This window comes from Mastigoproctus giganteus, chromosome 11 (assembly GCF_048544385.1).
Source record: "Mastigoproctus giganteus isolate SK-2022 chromosome 11, ASM4854438v1, whole genome shotgun sequence".
Classification (NCBI taxonomy): domain Eukaryota; kingdom Metazoa; phylum Arthropoda; class Arachnida; order Uropygi; family Thelyphonidae; genus Mastigoproctus; species Mastigoproctus giganteus.
The window spans coordinates 52,998,667-53,018,546 of NC_143585.1; the positions used below are offsets into that span (position 1 = coordinate 52,998,667).

The 19,880-nt window shown below is 38.6% G+C and overlaps 1 protein-coding gene across 1 annotated transcript in view; it reads left to right on the plus strand.

Moving 5' to 3' along the window:
- The window catches only part of LOC150078011 (sodium- and chloride-dependent GABA transporter 1-like), a 125,528-nt gene extending 107,688 nt beyond the window's left edge, over positions 1-17,840 (plus strand). The window contains exons 12-15 of the mRNA XM_090384741.1: positions 2,050-2,149; positions 3,745-3,857; positions 12,265-12,438; positions 17,486-17,840. Coding sequence (XP_090240867.1) covers positions 2,050-2,149; positions 3,745-3,857; positions 12,265-12,438; positions 17,486-17,689 — 591 coding nt within the window. The 3' untranslated portion in view covers positions 17,690-17,840. The remainder of the gene's footprint in view (positions 1-2,049; positions 2,150-3,744; positions 3,858-12,264; positions 12,439-17,485) is intronic.
- The last annotated feature ends 2,040 nt before the right edge of the window (positions 17,841-19,880 follow it).

Consider the following 19,880-nt stretch of genomic DNA (forward strand, 5'->3'; position numbering starts at 1 on the left):
GAGGCGCCAGTGTTCGGAGGAGAATACTGGTTTGGTGATAGAGGGAGATGCCAAAATCTCTCTCTCCAGCATAGAGAAGCTGGGCATAAACTACTGTTGTGATGTATCTGATCATGGTGGATTTATCTGTTACATTTTGCAAATGCTGCTTGTATAACCATCTGTCTGGCGGCTTTTGTGAGAAGCATGTCTACACGTTGGGCGAACAGAAGATTTGGGTCGAATCTGATCCCTAGGTCAATGCGATTTTGAACAAATGAAAACCCACAAAAATCCATCTATTTGAGGAATAGATGGATTTTTGTGGGTTTTCTTTGAGCGAGAAAACCATGGTTTCTGACTTTTCAGGATTGATGCGTATACCAAATTGCTTGAGATAGGCAGTGCTGTAGTCGTAAAATTAGCAGAAGGCGGGTTCAACTCAATTTTAAAATGAAGGTATACTTGAGGTATACTCTGTGAACTTTACGTATGCAGAGAGTATACTATGCTTATTAATCGAACTCCAGAGGGTATACTGTGCTTATTAATCGCACTCCAGAGGGTATACGGCGTATATCCCCGGCGTAATAAGGATAAGTGACTAGAATAGGGTATGTCTGCTGGTAGCAGCTATTAATGATGTGACCAACAGACTGTCAGATTTTAAGGGGGAAAAGAGGATATTATTATTCATGTGGGGACTAATGACATTAAGCATACACGATCTGACGATTTGTTAGACAAATATAGAACCATGCTGAAGATATGTCGCGAGTTAGGTCACGTGTCTATGAGTCTGTAATTCTGCCCAGGCAAGATAGGAGGGATTATATGCTGAAAGCCTTGTGGATTAACTCAAGACTTGAAGGACTCTGCAAGGCTTCTGGGGGGGAAATTTCTATCAGCTTGGCCCGCACTTGTAGGTAGAATGAATCTGTTTTGTAGAGACGAGATATATTTAAACAAAGCTAGTGCAAAAGTTTTTGCCAGTATTATTGAGGATACCTTAAAGGTTCAGGGAAACTACTAGTTTGGGGAGACAAGGATAATTAATAAATAAATTTTCTGTTTATACTCCGGGACGACCAAACGGTCAGAGGAGTTCACAAGATAGACAGATTATAAGAAACAGCACCGTATTCAGCAGTCACGGGCTTGAACCCCGGTCACTCAAGGCACGTGTACTTATGCACCCGCGCGCCTGACCACTAGGCTACGGCGGCCTTTTTATTAGATACGCGTTTATCTGATAGTATTAGTCAAATTAATTCTTGCACATACCTCAAGAGTATCAAGAGTATCCTACCTGTTATCACCTTTGGAGCCGGTGCGTGGTTCACCCGCTCGGCCATAGTAAGAAATAGGAATAAATTGGAATCGATTTACCGATAGAATCGATAAGTAAATATCGATTATAAGATAAACTCGATAGAATCGATAAGTAAATCATTTACCCAATGATTTACTTATCTTCACACTCTTATTTATTTCTTTTGAATGAATTTGTATCCACTTATAACTAGAAATGAACCTTTCATTTTAACTTTTCACTTATCCACTTTTAACTAAAAATGAACCTCTTCAAGGTGGCATTGCAATAATCGATCACGTCGTCTACTTTTATTTTCATTACATTTTAGTTTAGAAGATTTTTATTCTCTTCACGTTTTCGAACTTTTTTTAAAATTTTTTTTGAGCAAACTTCTGTAGGGGCTCCAAATTTTAGCAGTGTACAGTATCTGAATACAGTATTCGGATACTGATAAATCTGGCCTTGGCTGTATCGATACAGCCAAGACCGGATTTATCAGGTTGAAGGTACATAGTTGCTTTAGGAGCCAAAGTTAAAGAGAGACCCTGGAACAATGTAAATACTGTTACTCCAAGGTCTCCACGACCTTATTTTAAGGTCTTTAAACATATACGTATGTGAAAAGGCCCCAGATTTTTTTAAACCAACATTGCATACATCTCTGGAAAAAAGTTTTCCCTCTTAATTATTAGTTAATTTTTAATTTCTTGTTTAGGATGAAAGTAATGTAAAAGTAAACTGTTTTGTCTTTCCAGGGTGGTATATATGTGCTTGAAATTATGGACAATTATGCTGCTGGCTGGCCATATCTTTTAGCTGGTGTTGTAGAGTGTTTCGTTATCTCTTATGTGTATGGTAAGGGTTCTTTATTGAGTAATCGAATTTACCGAACAGTTATGGAATGGGACTATAATATTTTGCACATTTGCTGATTTTTATTTGAATACTAACAAGGGAGTACAATTATGATGGAGTGTTATGATTTAAAAACAAAATTGTTTAAGAGAGTCCTTCAGTTGATTTTAAAGAGAGAGTGCTTGTCTGGTATTAATATTCTCTCCTTTTCACATATTTAGATGTTTCTTTATGTTTATTGGGTGACATTTCTTCTTTATGGGGCTATTTGAAAATGAAGGTTCCACTTATCTTTTACTGATGCTGTAGATTCCAAAGATAAACCTAAAATAATAAAATATATTATTAAGCGTGTCAAAAGAAGTAATTTCAAAATTACGACAACAAAATGAGGAAAGTTCAAAGTCAGCCAAGAGTTACGCTATCTTAGGATGACCATTATCTGGTCTAAACGGTGAATCTTCATGGGGAGATGATTGAGATAACTATGATTTACCTGATGTGGCAAATTAGAATTACTTGGTTTACCATGTCAGGTAAATCAGAAGCAATTTGCTCTTAAGCCGCTAGCGGCTAGCAGGAACATCAATATCAAGGCTTCAGGAGAGGAAGGGGGATTCCATGCGAAAAGGACGCTGGTTTAAGGTTTTTTTTTTGGCTCCCTTGAGAACCTTTGACTTAGAGCAAAGAAATCTTGTTTTTCTGAATTACAAATTAATAAATAAATATAGCTTTCTGGGGAAAACTGAGCAGTCCATGTCCGATACCGAATAGTCTGGTGTAAAACAAAGTCAATAAAAATTCCTCCTATTCTAACACAGGTATTTTTGACATGGTGTTGAAAGACTTATTTTCAATTATAGAAAAAATCCAAACGTATGAATTTAGATTTTTAAATTCAATCCAAACAATATATTTGTTAAAATTTTGCATTGCTTCATCCTCAGACCACTGAAATGCTGCTTTAAGTTTAAAAATATAATATATATAGCTTAAAGTTCTGTGACTGTGTTAATATCCACTGCTCCAAATCTTCCAAACAATCACAGCATGCCATTTACAAGCTATTCTGCAGTCATATTCGGTTTTATCATACTAAATTCATTAGGGAACCAAATTTCACATAAAATTTATGCATTTGCATTTAAAAAGCATGGTTATAACTTAACTTACTATTACCAGGGTAGTTTCCACTATGCAGTATGAAGTTCGCGGTATTGACTAAGGCAGTCACTTTTCATAGGGAACATCGTGGCTGCCAAGTGGTTATGATTGCTATACCATGTGGGTAAAATTTGAAGCGTGGGTTTGAGTCCCTTGTAGATGGAAGGAACTTTTAAGTTAGTTTTACCATGTATTTCATTTAGAGTGAAATCATTTTATTTAGAGAGTTTTTTGATTTCACTCTGATGAAATAAAAAAAAAAAAAACTGTGAATCACTGGAATAAATACTAAGAGATTGAGAGTTTACATTTATGACATAAACTGTTGTGTAGCAATTGTATATAATTTTTTATTGAGTTATTTATTGACTGATTTTTATATTCGCCAATGAACTTATACATAAAAATTAATACAGGCTTGAATTTTTCAGGAATAAGCAATTTTCTAAAGGATCTAAAAAACATGACAGGATGGAATCCTGGCTTATGGGTTGAGAGTCATCTTATAGTCTCAATAATGACAATTAGTCCTATAATCATCACAGTAAGTGTCCTCTTTTTTACGCTGTTTGCTGTTCGTTTATTCTATTTTTATCATAAATTTATTTTTCAATGGTGTCCTGTACAGCAACTATAAACAATGTACACCAACTCATGGATTCTGTTTCAGATTCTGGGAAAGTATATTTGAAATGATGAATGCCAATGATAATGATTCAATCAATGTTTATTGCAACGAATCTATCTAACTATGAATCTTGGAAGGTGTAATATTAAAACGGCCCATTATTCGATGGGAATTGACTTTCGATTTCATTTTCGCTTTCGATTTCAAAATTTTGATAAAGTATTTGGCGAAAGCCTAAGATTTGTTGAGGAGAATTAACGGTTTGGCTATTATAAATTAATTTAGGTGTAGACAGTATTGCTTACGTTTAAATATTCTTACAAGGTCAGCACAGAATTTCTGGGCATCCAAACAGAACAAACAGCGACATAAAACTAGAGAAAAACAGACTCCAGACAGAAGTCATCAATCTATGACAGTCCAAGTGGGTAAGTTGAAAAAAAAGAAGTCATCAAGTACTTCATCCCAGACATCAATTACTTGACTACACACCTTGAATTGGCTGACTCCAAATGGCTTATGGCTTATAGTTCATTGCTCCATAAATGCCAAGCTGAAGGATTTTCTTGGACTTAATAACGATGACAAATGAATCTGCGAACAAAGGAGACTCGGAATTAGGAGACTAGAATGTAACATTTGACCTACGAAAACAACTACTACTGACAACCATGGGCGCCGGCAGGATATTTTGCATGGTGGTGCATGTCACATGAACAAGACCAACTATGTCCCAAGAACGATTGACAGGCATGTGTATGACGAGTTTACATAGGAAATGAATTGATGGCAATGAAGGTTTTATGAACGCAATTGTATCAAAATTCGCAGAGAAGCCGAAAAGATTGCAATTTTTATTTAAAGATAATGACGAAAATTAATAAGGTCTAATTCTTTTTTGCAAGAGTTATTTTAATTTTGTTCTTGTTTTGATAAATTATTTGAATTAATATTTTCTTTTCTTTTTGTAGACTTTGTACTGTTTTAATGTTTCAATATATTAATTAAAATATTAAAAACTGTGTATCACTTCGATGGTTTCACTTGCACCATGCTGCCAGCGCCCATGCTGATAACCAACCTTCAGTTGCTACAGCCTTGTCATCTTTTAAAAGCCAATAAAGATACCTTCGATGACTTCATCCACACAACTTTTCCAGCGAAGAAGACCAATGAATGCTACTGCTATCAATGACAAAAACCAAACTATTACATTAGGGTCATCCGGAAAGCTAATTTATATACCCATATATATTGTGTCTGTTAATTGTGTGTATTCTCTGGTTGTTTTGCTGGACGAAAACCCCCCGTTTCTGGGGGAAACAACCTTTCTATCTATGACTATGGCCTTTTCCACCCGGTGTGGGGAGGACGGTGACGATACCACTGTGCTACCGCGCAGACTGCAATCAATGACATGTGGACATGTGTTTTTGTAAGGGGCGGCTCCTAGAACGTTAGTTAAACTCCGCCTCGTATCTCTGTGAAGATCAGTATCTCTACAAATGGGCCAGATATGTGTATGACGTCGGTTTGTGTGTATTTTGTGTGTGTTCTGTTGTTCTGTTCTGGCCACTTGGCTACCCAGAAGCATCAGTCACCTGGACAGATGATTCTGGGTACTCGTCCACACAACGGGAAGGTGGGCCAGTCCCAGCTAAACACGTACTGTCTCAATACGAGACTCTGATCCACCTGATGTTGCCAAAAGGTGGGCCAGATTCCTCTAGGGGCCCACTCCAGAGGAGAGAGAGAGAGAGAAAAAAATAAAATAAAAAATAATAAAAAAATAATATATATATATATATATATATATTTAGATTTTCCCGTGGTGCAAAAGAAAGAAAAAAACAAAACAAAACAAAACAATGTCACTGTAAAACGCGAAACAACAAAAAAAAAAAAAAAAGTGACAGCAACCCTGAAGAACGCAAAAAAAAAAAAAACAACCATGTGACTGATTGTAGAACGCGAAGAAAAAAATAAAATAAAATAATAATAATAATAATAATAATAATAATAATAAATAATAATAATAAATAAATAAATAAATAAAAAAAAATAAATAAATAAAAAATAAATAAAAAATAAAGGGGGGGAAGAGAGAGAGAGAGATGATGTTTTCCTTCCTGAACACAGGCCGCAGAAACAAGCTCCACAGCCCATGTAGCAGGATGGGGGGGGAATACATGGTTGGTTTCAGTTCACTGCTGGGTCCTCGATGTTTGCCACTGGGGGCCTGTTAATCCTTCGTCTGCGCTTAAAGACTTCAGCTGAGTAGGTTTGCAGTGCAGGGAGGTTGTTAGGGTTCTGTAGGAAGAGCTCTAGATGCTCGCCAGAGATCTGTGTACAGCTGACAAGGTTGTGTCTCAGATCAGCATACGTAATGCACTCGAACAGTACATGCCGCCAGTTCTCTTTGGCTCCACAATGGCAGAGATCTGTTGGGTGGAGACCCAGATGGTGTAATTTTTCATTCATGGATCCGTGTCTGGTAATTAGGTATGATGTTTCTAGTGAAGGGGTGAACCAAGACTGTACAGATTTAGTAGCAGTGTAGGTTACATCAGGTTGGAATCTTTTTGTGACAATGCCCAGTGTTGAATTATGCCATCGAGTTTGCCAAATGTTGAAGAGCTCGTTGTAGCAACGCGTCATCTCAGCCTTGGGGTCAGCATCCAGATTAACCTCAATGTCGAGGATCCTTGTTGGGATATTCCTCGTAATTCGGAAGCACAACCCTCGGAAGATGACATGTAGATCGAGCGGAAATGCTCCCGCAATGACCTGAATGGCAGGAGTGGAGACCGTTCTACACACTCTGCAGATTGCCATTAACATTGACCTCTGGATGGTTCCAAGCTTGTCTCGCATCTTTACAAGAGTTACCCGATGGAACTAGGCTCCGGCTGCATAGGTCACAATTGGTAAAAATACTGCATTGTAATACAACCGTAGGGACCTTTTGGAGAGTCCCCAATCATTCTTAGAGATGCGTATGATGGTTCCTGAGAATCTCTTAACTTTGTTTCGTAGATTAACAAGATGTGGGAGAAAGCTGAGTTTGTGGTCAATAATCACTCCAAGTACCTTGGTTTCAGTGACGATTGGCAGTTGAACGTTACATATCTTTACCTGCGGTGGGCGCCTGAGATCAGTCTATTCTTAAATAGCATCATTTTAGTTTTCTTGGGTTGATATGCAGCTTATTAAGTGCGGCCCAAGTTGAGAGATCTTCGAGGACCTGGTTTGCATTTTCTTCAATGGCCTTCCGTGAATGCCCTGACACCACAACTGTGAGATCATCAGCAAAGGCCATTCCTGAAGGTGCGGGAGAGCCAGTCTTGGAGGACTATATTCCAAATGAGGGGTCACAGGACTGACCCTTGGGGACAACCTCGATTTACTGATCTGGTGACTTGCTGGAATTTTGACTTGAGAATAACTGCTCGGTCGGAAAAATAATTCTGGAAGATGCTGTATAATTGCCGGGGGCAAGCGGCAGTTCGAAGGCGTGCCAAGGCACTATCCCACCAGACGGTGTCGAAGCCTTCCCTCGAAGTCTATGAAGATGGCCAATTCGAATTTTTCTTCAGAACTTTCAATATGTAAAACCAAATCGAAAAGAACTTCTTCACACGACCTTCCACGGGTGAAGCCATACTGGCATGGTGAGACCAATTCATGCATTTGTAGCATGGAGACAACCCTGAGAGCCAACGACCTTACCAAGGTTAGCCAGCAGGGCAATAGGCCGGAAGCTGCGGGGGTCTGTTGGTGGTTTGGTTTGTGAGGTTTCTTGATGAGGCGAATGAGGGCAAACTTCCATTCTTTTGGAAAGCATCCTTCTTCCAAGCATTTATTGAAGAGAAAGAGTAGATGGTGCGGCCGCAGTGTGTGAAAGCGGATGATGAAGATATATTCTATTAGGTCAAGGCCTGGACACTTTTTGGCATTAATGTTTCTAAGGACTGCTCCCAGTTCTTCTAGTGTGAATGGGTCGGCTTGCTCTTTTGCTATATAATTGCTGTTGGCAGCTCTAATTGCTGAATGTTCTGGGTGATCATCAGAGATGTCATCAGGTGGAAACAGTTTGTCTAGAATAAGGTTGGCAGAATCCTGCCAACACTTAGTTTCTTGAGCATCTACTGAAACAGTGTTGAATATTTCTGGGGAGAAGGTTTTCTCTCTCAAGATCTTATATGCCAGGCCCCACGGATTTGTACGGTTGGTTTCTTTTACGAAATTTGCAATTGCAATTGCAATTGCAAATTTCGTAATTGCAATTGCCTTGGTATACTCATTCTTTTTGGCGATATAATCCCTATGAAGACGTTCGACATCAGGAGCTGGCCAATCACGGTGTCGCTGGTAGTTCCTGCGCGCAGAGTGGACTGACTTACGAAGGGTGGTAAATTCCAGGGTCCACCATGGGCAGATTGCTGGCCGGAACACCTTCTTCCTTGAGGACCTGTATGAGGCTCTGAGTATATGGAGTGCTGGATAAAAGTGGTCAAATGCTCTGCATTTAGCGAGTCCATCTGTGATGGGTCTGGATTTGGAAAGTCCAGTTCTATGGAGCTGTCATATGCTTCCCAATTGACGTTTCTCGAAGAGAATCTAATGAAGTCAGTTGGCCTTGCTCTGTTGTTGTTTCTCAGTGGAACCAAGTCAAGATAGAACAGTATGGCTCTATGGTCGCTAACAATCAGATCCGGAGTTACCTTCCAGCAACTAACTGACTGACGTAGGTCCTTTGTAGAGAGGGTTAAGTCAATATTAGATTCACCGGTGGAGCTAGAGTAAGTAGTGAACTGGCTAGGCTGGATATGGATAATAAGATTTTGGCTGAGGACAAAGTCCTCAAGAAGCTGGCCACGGCCATCGGCAACCGCACTGTGCCAGAAGGGGGATTTTGCATTCAAGTCAGATGCAACCAGGAGTTGTTTGGAGCCAATAAAATTCAGGGCGAATTCCAAAAGTTTAGTGCTTCATTGATGTTACCTGAGGGAGGGCTGTACAGTGACATCAGGTAGAATGATTGATCTGTAGATGTAATCTGGATACAGGTGGAGAACTGATTGCAGAGGCCCTGGACAACCAGGACATCGAGATCCCTATTTATGACTGCTATACATGTTTTAGGGTCCACTGGGACAGGTTGAATGACTCGAGTGTGTATGGAAAAGCCAGTAATTTTAGAGGTTGGATGGGGTTGTATTCTTGCAGCATACAGCTCTTGAATCAGAACAACATCAAATGAATTCTCCTTAGTGGCCTGGTGTATTTCATCCGCAACTGTGCGGGACCTTTGCCCATTTATTTGCATCATTCTCAAGTATTTAGTCTGAGATACGGGGGCTCCTCTTAGGCTTCCAGAAAGAGTGGGCAGGACTGGAGCGGGGACACAACTGGTATTTTTTGTTGGTTTAGGCATCAGCGGTCCTTAGTCTTAGAGTTCCAGAGCCCTTTGGGTATTCTGGGCATAAAATATCCGGAGAGAATGGTTATGTGCTCGCCTGTTCCTTTTACAATTCACACAAGAGGGCCTCTTCATCACGGTAGGGACATTCTGCTTGGACATGCCCACTTCCTGGCACAATACCCGCAGTATGGAGATTTGTGGGAGCAGCGTTGGGAGGTATGCTCTTATGTGAATGAAAGCCCGAAGTTCTTCATTCACAGCTTTGAGCCTCTCATTGTCAATGAGGAGCTCAGTTGTAATTGACTCAAGGTGGACCACAACTCCTGCACACGGTTACCTGCACTTCTGGTGAAGCGACTGGAGTCGTGGTTTAGGAATGCGATCAACTGCCTACGAAGTCGAGAGATTGTTTGTTGTAGCTGGCTCTGAAGTGGGTCCACCTTCTGGGACACTAGATGGAGGTGGTATCCCCAGTCTAGGAGAGGATTTTAACCCAGCTGCGATAGCGTTGGCAAGGGCTGTCGGTGTGATAGTTTGGGTGACGCTTTTAATCTCTGTATGGGTGGAGGCCATTCCCCAGAAGGAGGAGCAGCATCAGTGGATTCAGCAACAGGGCTTTGGTCAGGGTACAATGCCAGTGGTTGCCCCTCATCTTGGGTCACAAATTCCGAGCAGAGGAGAGCAGCCCATGTCTCCATGGTCTCCTTAGTTTTCTTGTTGGCCTTCTTTTTCTTTTCTTTTTTCATCGAGAGATATCCACTCTTTAGCTGGGTCTTTGGCGGGATACTAGTTGGAGGAGGATTCTCCGGAACTGTTTCAGGCTCCTCCTCACTAGTAGAACTGGAACTTTCCCTCCCTCTCATGTCACGTGGAGGGAGTGCAGGATGAAAAGCAAAGCACAAGTTTAGCGATGAAATGCAGCAATGACGAAAACCAGCAGTTTGTTGGGCTGTCTGAGGAGATAATTTTTAATTTGCACTTGAGGGGAAAGTTCGCAGCACAGTTGCTAGGGGGGGCTGTGAATAGTGCGCTGTTACGATCTGAAGGTTTTGATCAAGTTTTCAAGGCACTAATTAACTATACTGATTGTGGAGACAATTGAATTAATTCCACTCATTATACTGTATAACACATTATGAAATAAGGGGATTATAAATTTAAGCAAATAAGCAACAGCATAATTAAAATATAGGTTCATGGCAGTTTTCAAATGCAGGAATTCCAGCAACCAATCACAGGAGAAAGCAGTGTTCACGTGACTTGTTTCCGGAAGAAGCAATGGCCGACCATTTGCTAATTAATTTATCGCTAAATGTGGTAACAATACTAAGAACCCCCATAGTCTTCTTTGTAGTGAGTAGAATTTTTTTATAGAAATAATAACAATTTCCCCAGTGTTCCAAAAGTACAGTTAATCAAACTAACAAGCAGCAGGAACAGTATTAACTGACACTATAAAAATCATTACAAGACATACCACAGGCGAAACTAGAGTGGGAGCGACCATTACATACAAACAACAGCGGGGTAGCATGTCTGTACAAAGCAAAATTAGAAAACGTTAATAACTTCTCACTCCCTTAAAATTTAGCCACAAAAATACATGCACCAACTCACTAACTAATATGGAGTCGACGACACTACTTTAAAATCGCTAATTCCAAAAGTAATCCAGAATTTGAACGAACTTTTGAGGAACTTTCACAAACACAACATAACTATATAATTCGCCGCTAGGAAGCCTCTTGCAATCAATGACAAGCAACAAACCCACACTTCATCTGCACGACCATGGCAAGCACTTGATAACTCTGACTGAACATTTCTGAACACGACTATGATAACGTCGAAACCTCGCGGCCTGGGATTTATCTTGGCTCTGCCCAGAGTTCTGTTAACTCCTAACTCAGGAATAGGATGCTTCAGGAGGAGGTCCTATGAAGACTCCCACCGCTCCCTTCTTTCCCCTGATCTTTTACTGTACCATCTTTCATACCTACCTTACTAAAGATTCCCCCCCCAACTATCGCCCCGTTGTGTTCTGACTAGATATGGCCTGAAGTCCAGGCGGCTTCAGCTGGTCCTAGCTTTTCAGCCGTGAATTTCGCGTCATAGTAACGAACCACTTTTGGACCAAAAAAAAAAAAAAACAAATTATGATATTAGGGTCTCCTGTAAATGATTACATCTACCCATATTTATTTTGTCTGTAAATTGCGTGTGTTCTCTGGTCGATTTGCCTGTTTGCTGGACGAAAAAACCCCAGTTTCTGGGGGAGAAACCTTGCTATCTACGCCTAAGACCGACTAAGTCAGCCACGGAGTTAAAAAAAGCCCACTAAAGTTCCTCGTGTCATTGACGGGATTCGAACCCAGGCCTTTTCCATCCGGTGTGGGGAGGACGGTGACGATACCACTGTGCTACTTGCGCAGACTCTATCACTTTTGGACCGGCTGTTGACGCATCATGAAAATGACTAATGTACAGTAGCACCAAACGATCACATCGTTGATTATCATCCTGTGAACCTGTACCGCACGTATCGAAGCCCCCCCATATTTCACTAATATAGTCACCAATTGAAGATTTTGCTATATGTTTGGTGGAATACAATTTTTTGGTCACTTGATATAAGAGCAATAACAGTTCGTAAGCGTTTAACAACCGGTTCTGAACCGGAAAGAAGCGGTTGGATGACACCACGATGCAAATCCCTGATGCATCCTGGCTTAATTGATATTATAATATTCATTTCAATTATTTTCAATAATTGTTTCCAGTTATTTACAGTAATCATTGGAAATAATGAAATATGATCAACAATAGCTTTAATTTTTTTAATGTGGATAAGTCATTATTTGTGTTATTTTACGGTTTTAATGAATTTCAATTCAATAGATAATCCTGTTACTAAGCTGGATACAATTTGAACCACTAACACTTGGAGATTATGTATTTCCAACTTGGGGTAATGCTATTGGCTGGACAATGGCTGTCGTACCAGTTTGCTTCATCCCACTAGGATTCATTCACGAGCTGTTCTTCAAGCATAAAAACATGTGTTTAAAGGAGGTAAGTCAGCTAATGTTTATAAAATCAAGCTATACTTTAAAATTAGCCTACATGTCAAACATCAATATTTCCTTACTCCTACAATAATATTTTTAGCTCTTGTACTTCTCAGGCCTTGCCCTGAATTTACTTAAGTCTTATAATTCCATCGAGGATCTCACATATTGTGAATATACACTAACTGGCTAAAAAATTAGAAACCTTTTGCAATTGGTTTAAATAGATAATTGAACGTATGTTATGTAGATATAAGTTGTCACAAATTCCGTGGTTTCAGATAAGTATTGATGCTTTCCTTAGCTTCTGAAATTCGGAAAGACCACCTGTCTTTCCCATGACTAGATCGGCTAAGAAGCCATTATTGTTGGAGCACATTTAACAGAAACCCGTTTAAAAATTGAGAAAACAAAAGAAATCACTGGTGTATCGAAAGCAACCATCTCAAAAGTATATAACGAGTGGAAGAGAATACTAAAGGAGTTCTTTAGAAGAGAACGAAGAGAAAATTAAATTCAATTTAAGCAAAGAAAGACCCATTTACAACAAAATTTACGCAGCAGGAGTTGAAAAATCTGGGATTTGGTAATCGTTTACTACACAAAAGCCATTTATTTCTGTAACAAAATTGAAATTCGACTGGAATAGTGCTGTCAACACCAAGACTGCACTGTGGAACACTGGAAAAAGACCGTTTTTGACGAGTCCCGATTTACACATTTTGCATCAATGATGGGATGAAAGTGTGGCGTGAACCTCACGAAGCCATGCATCCAGTCTATCTTGTGTCCACCGTTCAAGCGGCTGGAGCGATGAATGGGATATGTTCTGTACGGACTCCGTCATTTACGCCGTTAGAACCTCGTGTTACCATGGATATCTTTTTGTCGTAAATGACCAATTTCGCCCTCCAATTTTACACGTTTACCCGGATTGCAATGGATTCTTTCAAGACGACGACACAACACAACTAATTGTATCTGATTGGTTCGAGGAATATTCTCAAGATTTTTGGGATTTTCGATTTCAAGAGAAATTTCAGTATCTCTCTACTGAAAGAGAGCTATCTCTCAGCAGATGAAAGATATTCTGATGGAAGAATGATATTTTTAACCCCACGGGCTTACATCTGGTGAGTACGGGCTTGGCAAACTCAGGGTCCTGAGCGCTGGATATCATCATTCTTCTCTTCTGACTGAATTTTTTTATTTTTTATTTTTTTGGCTGGTGCAGCATATCCTCAGGGTTCTTTGCACCTTATGGCTAATAATAATAATAAATTTGCAAATCCCTTATTTTAAATTATTATTATATTACGGTTACCCGTAATTTAATACATAAACCCGTATTTGTGTCTAGCTATTGTGGTCAATTTGCTGTTTGCTGGACATAAAACCTGAGCTTCCGTGTGAAAAAACCAGGCTATCCTCGTCTGAGACCGACTAACTCAGCTAAGTTGTGAAAAAGGCCCTTAAAAATTCCATTCCTCGTGTCTTGACGGGATTCGAACTTCGCCACACCTGCACTTTTCCTGCTGGTGTGGCGAGGGCGGCAATTCTATCAACTGTGCTACCTACGAGGGTTCACAACGTGTACGGTCGGTAATTCGGGAAAAAGGTGTTTCTGATAGATATCGAATAAAGTTTTCTAATTTTTGGGAGGAGGGGGATATTGAGTGTATCTCATCATTGAGTTTTCAGACCTTTCGCCGACTGTGCTTACTTACCCACTGATGAGGAGCCAGTCAATGCAAAAATGCATTTAATAGCAATATACGTTTTTCATGGAATGGTGCTTTTTTATTTGAAGTGCTGGTGCAACGCCAAGACTACTCGTGTTTATTTTAGTATATATGGTTGGGAGGAATGTTAATGCAGAAATTAAATACAGAGTTATTTAAAGTGCATTACGGCGTTAGGCTCATTACAGTTACCTCCAAAGATCGATTAAGCTTGATCCTATTGTGGGGGGGATATTTTTTTCTTTATGCATGCCTATATTCTTATTTGAACCTTTACTTTATTCTCTTTTCCTCACCCCACCTTTCGCATCTGACTCGTATATCTCACAGAAGAAATTGGGCTCTTGGGAATTTCTATATTAAGTATATTCCTCCTTCAGATTGGGCTGTGTGTTCAAAATGACTAGTCACAACTTCATTAAGGCTATATACAAATCTTTATTACACATATATACAAGACAAGAAATTAAGAATAATTATGCACGCATTATAACACGATAACACCACATATATGACACATTGTATGACCTAATTGGTTATGTAAATTTTAATTCATGTGCATCACTTATTTAGCACAAGGATATTAAAACTTTCATGAATTTCCATTTTGATAACTTCTCTAATGTATCATCAATTTTTCTTTGGATCCCACTCAATTTCCACATTCAACTTTCTTATACAATCCTTCCTTCTTATATAGCAACACTAATCACAAAACCTCCTCTGGCTAAATTACCACGATACAACTAAAACCATCCTATTAACTAGCTTTTACCTTAATTATCTGGTTCATACCACACTAAACAAAAAAACTTTCTGACTTGGTATTTACCTTAATTATCCCTTTTAATTTCCCCGTCTATATTTAGCTACTTTACTTCTATTCATTCATATGTAATTTTACCATCTCCATATATTCTCCGTTCATTACTATGTTCTAACACCACAACTAAACTCATGTACTTGTACATACATATATCTTAGTGTATAATTTCCCATATGACCTTCGACTATAATTCTCTTATTATTCCCTATAGTCCTTCTTATAATTTAAAGAGTACTTATTTTCACTTACTTCTTCTAATTTCTTTTCACTTACTTCTAATTTCTGGCGGGATGTCTCAGTTAGGGCCTTCTATCCTTTCCTCATTCAGGGCTGCTATCTTCCACCATCCAGAGCAATATCTTACGGCTTCCAGGGGAATATCGTACGGCATTCAGGACTGCTACTCAGCTTTCGGGATCTGCTACTCTGCCTGTCAGGACCACTACTTTCTGTTCCGGGGCTGCTACTTTGCCTTTCACGACTATTTCAGGGTATTATCGCCTTCCTCGGTGGACTTGGTCATCTATGTGAATCTTCTGCTCTCATTCTCACTGTTTATCGAACTCCCTTTAACTACCCCTTACAAGTTCATCCCTTAATTTCTCACTCCCTTACATTTCCGATAACCTCACTTCGACTTTTTCCGTCGACTATCTCCTCATTATATTTCACTCAACTCTTATATTTTCTTCCGATAAATTCTCCTCTTTTTTCCATGCGATCTCTCTTTTTGTTACCCGAAACTCTACACTGCCCCCTCAAACCTGGCACGCCTCCCCCAAGGACTCCAACGAATCCTCCCCCTACTGTTTAAATCTACGTTCCGTTTCATTCGCTAACACCTTTCTCCCAGGCTGTCTCCCTAGCGCATAAACCAACCCCTATAATTGGAACCTTCTTATTTTTTTCTCACAGACGGCATGACCCTTTGATGTCCACCGGAAACCTCCACAAACACTCATTTTATTATCGCACCTTTCTTTCTAAAAGTATCAGAAACTCAAAATATCAGTTTTAACTTGAAACGAACACTGGACGAGCACTCTCTTCCTGTTTTGGTGTGACGGTGTTGTAGATCAAAGGAGGCGGTTCGTCTAATCCCGTCTCCCGTCCTATTGTTCCTTCTCAAGCAACCCTTTTCTCCTGCTGTCCCTGTTTGCTCTTTTGTATTATGGGAATTGATAGTTTATCCCTTTGCTACCATTCCTAATTCATACGCTTAAATTATCCCATCTCTAAATCTAACGTTCTTCTATTTTAATCTTACTTTGAGAAAAAACCCAAATATTTTTATTTTAATTAATTTGTAAGATTCTACATCTTACCCTATGTCCAACATAGAAATAAATTACAATTATCCAAGATTCAGCTTGAGTTGCTAAACTTAGGCATAAATTTAAACTTTTAGCAGAAGGAAGTGAGGTCGCTGTAAATTTATTTGAATCAGTTTTAATAATAAATTTAATAAATAAATGCTTAATTAACTAAATTTAGTTAATTAAGCATATAATGCTTGGGTAGTATTATAATCTTTATTATTTGTGCAGAGGTAACCGAGGCTATGAGGCATAAGTATATAGTAACTATAAATTGCGAAAAGTCCATGATTTGTTTCTATATTTTACGGGACAAAAAAAAAAAAAAAATCCTTTTTCAGGAGAAAATTTCCCATTCCGGAGACTCACTAACTTATCCACCAATAAGCAAAGTCTACAAAAGTTCCTCTCTTCCAGTGGGCAGTAACCTTAACTTCTACCGATTGGAATTAAATTCAGCCCGTTTCTACTGAATGGAGAAATGCATTTTATATTAGCATCAGCATTTCGTATGAAGGAATTTTCATTATCTGGAAGACTGTGGATTGGAAGATTATAGTCGCTTAGAAATCCTATGTTGCTCTGTTCAATCCTGCACAAGGTTCAACCTTCCAGAGCCAATTTTCCACGTAATCGATGTCCCGATTCCTTTCGATATTGAAATTTGATCAGTGGTCTAAAGGTTCAGCCAACAGAAATGACAAGCGCAAATGCCTTTTCAAATATCGGCACATACCTGTGAATGTCATTAGTTTTAATTCTGATTTTTTAGTGAATGTATTATAATATTTAGATTATTTCGTGAGTATATTAGTTTTGTTTTCCTTAATGTATAATTGTGCAGAACAACTGTACAGTATGGAATATAATACAATAATTGTGCAGAACAATGAAAAACTAATTACCTTTCTACTTTTAGTTACTGTCTTTGACAATTAAGCGACAAGACTTGCTCCAAAATTTTCGTTATCGATTATTGGAATTATCTTTGAACTATTCTGATTTTTGAACTACAGTATTTAAAATAATATTTGAACTATTCGTCCCGTAAAAAATAAAAAGCTCATACTCTCGCTGTTATGCATAAATTAATAAATTATTACATTACTTCCTTGTGTTGCTATTTTCAAAAAAAAATAAAAAAAATATTTTTTTAAATATTTTTAGCGGTTCAGAAAGTTACTTAAACCTACCGCCAACTGGAGAGAAAATGAGTTGCGTTCAAGTAGGGAAAAAGAGACAGCAACCAGTTCGGAGATCGTATCTCAGAGGAGTGATATAGCAAAGTTATATCCGGAAGTTGGAGCTTATGACAACCCAGCTATGGAGGAACAGACTAATATCCATCCAGAATGCAATTCGCACTTGTAGCATATTTTGTAATTACATTTAACCGCATTTGTATGGTATTCACAACGACATGGCCTCATTTGAATGTACATTTCATTTTGTGAACTTCGTCATATGTGGAACTTTTCATTCTCATTTAGATATGTGATTTGTAAAAAGTGCAAAGTTGTAGGCTAAAGTTGTTTGATCATTTTCATGAGCAGAATGTTTATTTAGGGATTCAAACGAAGATCGTAAAAGGACATTACGAGAATAATAAATTTGTTTATTATGATATAATAATAAACAAATTTATTGTTCTCATTAGTACTTATTAAAATAAAAATGAAATAATGGTGAGTTGAATTTCAAATAGAAATAACCTAAAGATCAGTAAATAAGTGTTATTGTAACGCTACTACAAACATCATAAGCGTAATTCAATAAAATATTTTTAACACACATTACACAAATCCTTTATTTTTACAAACATCCTATGGTAGTTTGTATGTGTCTATTTATTTATTATTTTCTGAGTTTGTGTATTTATTTAGTTTGTGAGTATTTATTTATTTATTTCAGAAGCTTGCTGCCAATGAAAGCAAAAGGACTGCAATCGTAACAACTGTGATATCCATCAGGGTGGATGCGACATTCTCGTCGCACACTCCTAATGGATATCACAATGGTTATGATCGCAATCCTTCCACACTGTGTTTAAAAAAAGGCCTGGATTCGAATCCCGTCAAGATGTGTAAAATTTTTATGTTTTTTTTTTGAAAGCGTGAATAAATAAATCTGTCTAGGACGAAGTTAGCACAGTGTTTCGGCAGGTAAAGCAATCACAGATATACACTGGTGTTCAAAGAAAGTGCATCCTTAAAATTGTAATTGTCTTCCGAATAACGTAAGTGTCTAGCAATATTTCTTACAGATTGCATCAGATAAGATTGACCCGCATAGGTGATTACATAAACTGCATCAGCTGTTACTTTCAGCTATATAAGCACGCAAAGCAGGATCATCAACAGTCGAACCATCGATATCAAATGGACCAATCAGATTCATCCCCTTCCTTTTATAGTTTATATAAGTAAAGAAATCCTTGCTGTTTTTCTTAGCATCTTTTGCCAAAGATTTCTCGTAATCTGCCTTCCCCTGCCTAACCTCCTTTGTGACCTGATTACAGACTAGCTTATATCTGCCATAGGCTTCTGAGTCGCTTGATAATTTACTTGCATCCCATGCATTTTTCTTCTCTGTTACGAGTCTCATTATTTTATTTGATAACCATTTAGGCCTAAACCTAAATGGTTTAGGCCATTTCGGTTAAGCACATGGGCTAACACTGCAGCCTCCTGTTTGCGTAATTCTTCGTCAAACAGATTCCAGTTAGCAGTACAGACAGAGAATCGTTGTAATTGGCCCTGCATATACGTAGTTTGACGAGTAATCTTTTCAGTTATTTCAAACCTGATCACTGGAGAACCAGTCAGAATCAACGTTCCAGCTTGTTATATGCTTGGACCCTCTTATAGTTCAGAGTGTGATATCAGTATTCGATTTCCCATTCACTGTCCAAATTATGCTATGCTCCTACCTCTGATTATAGATTGCGAGATTATTTCTTCCAGTTATCAGTATACCTTCTATGTTATCCGTATACCTTCTATACCAAGAAGTATTTTTGGAATTGGAGTCCAAGCACAACGCCTGTTAGAGTATCTGTTTGTTCTTTCAGATACTCTAACAGGCGTTACGTGTAATCTACTTGGGGATCAATATCCCCACCTTGCTGGAAGTATATCGACGCTAAATAAAATTTAATGTCCTCACTTTCAACCCAGACACATACAGCATGAGAATTACAAAACGAATGCAGTTTTAGTTACCTGTAAGTTATGATTGAAAATAATGATTGCTGCCCGCAGGTTACGCTTATTGCCCGACACAATTTTCGTAGACAGGGAATACCTCATGAGTTTTCCATAAATTTTTTCATAAAGGTTCATGAATACATGCCAGATCAATCTGTTCATGATTGCATGCTATTCTCAACCCAGCTGCTACAGCTTTTGACCGTTGTGCATTCAGCTGGAGTATTTTTATAATACTTTTGCCATTAATCCGTCCGTTACGATTGCTGCATGTACCATTCCCATATTTACAGTAATTCTGATCTGAACTTCTTTGGCTACCGTTTTGTTCCATTCTGAATATCAGATTTGTCCAT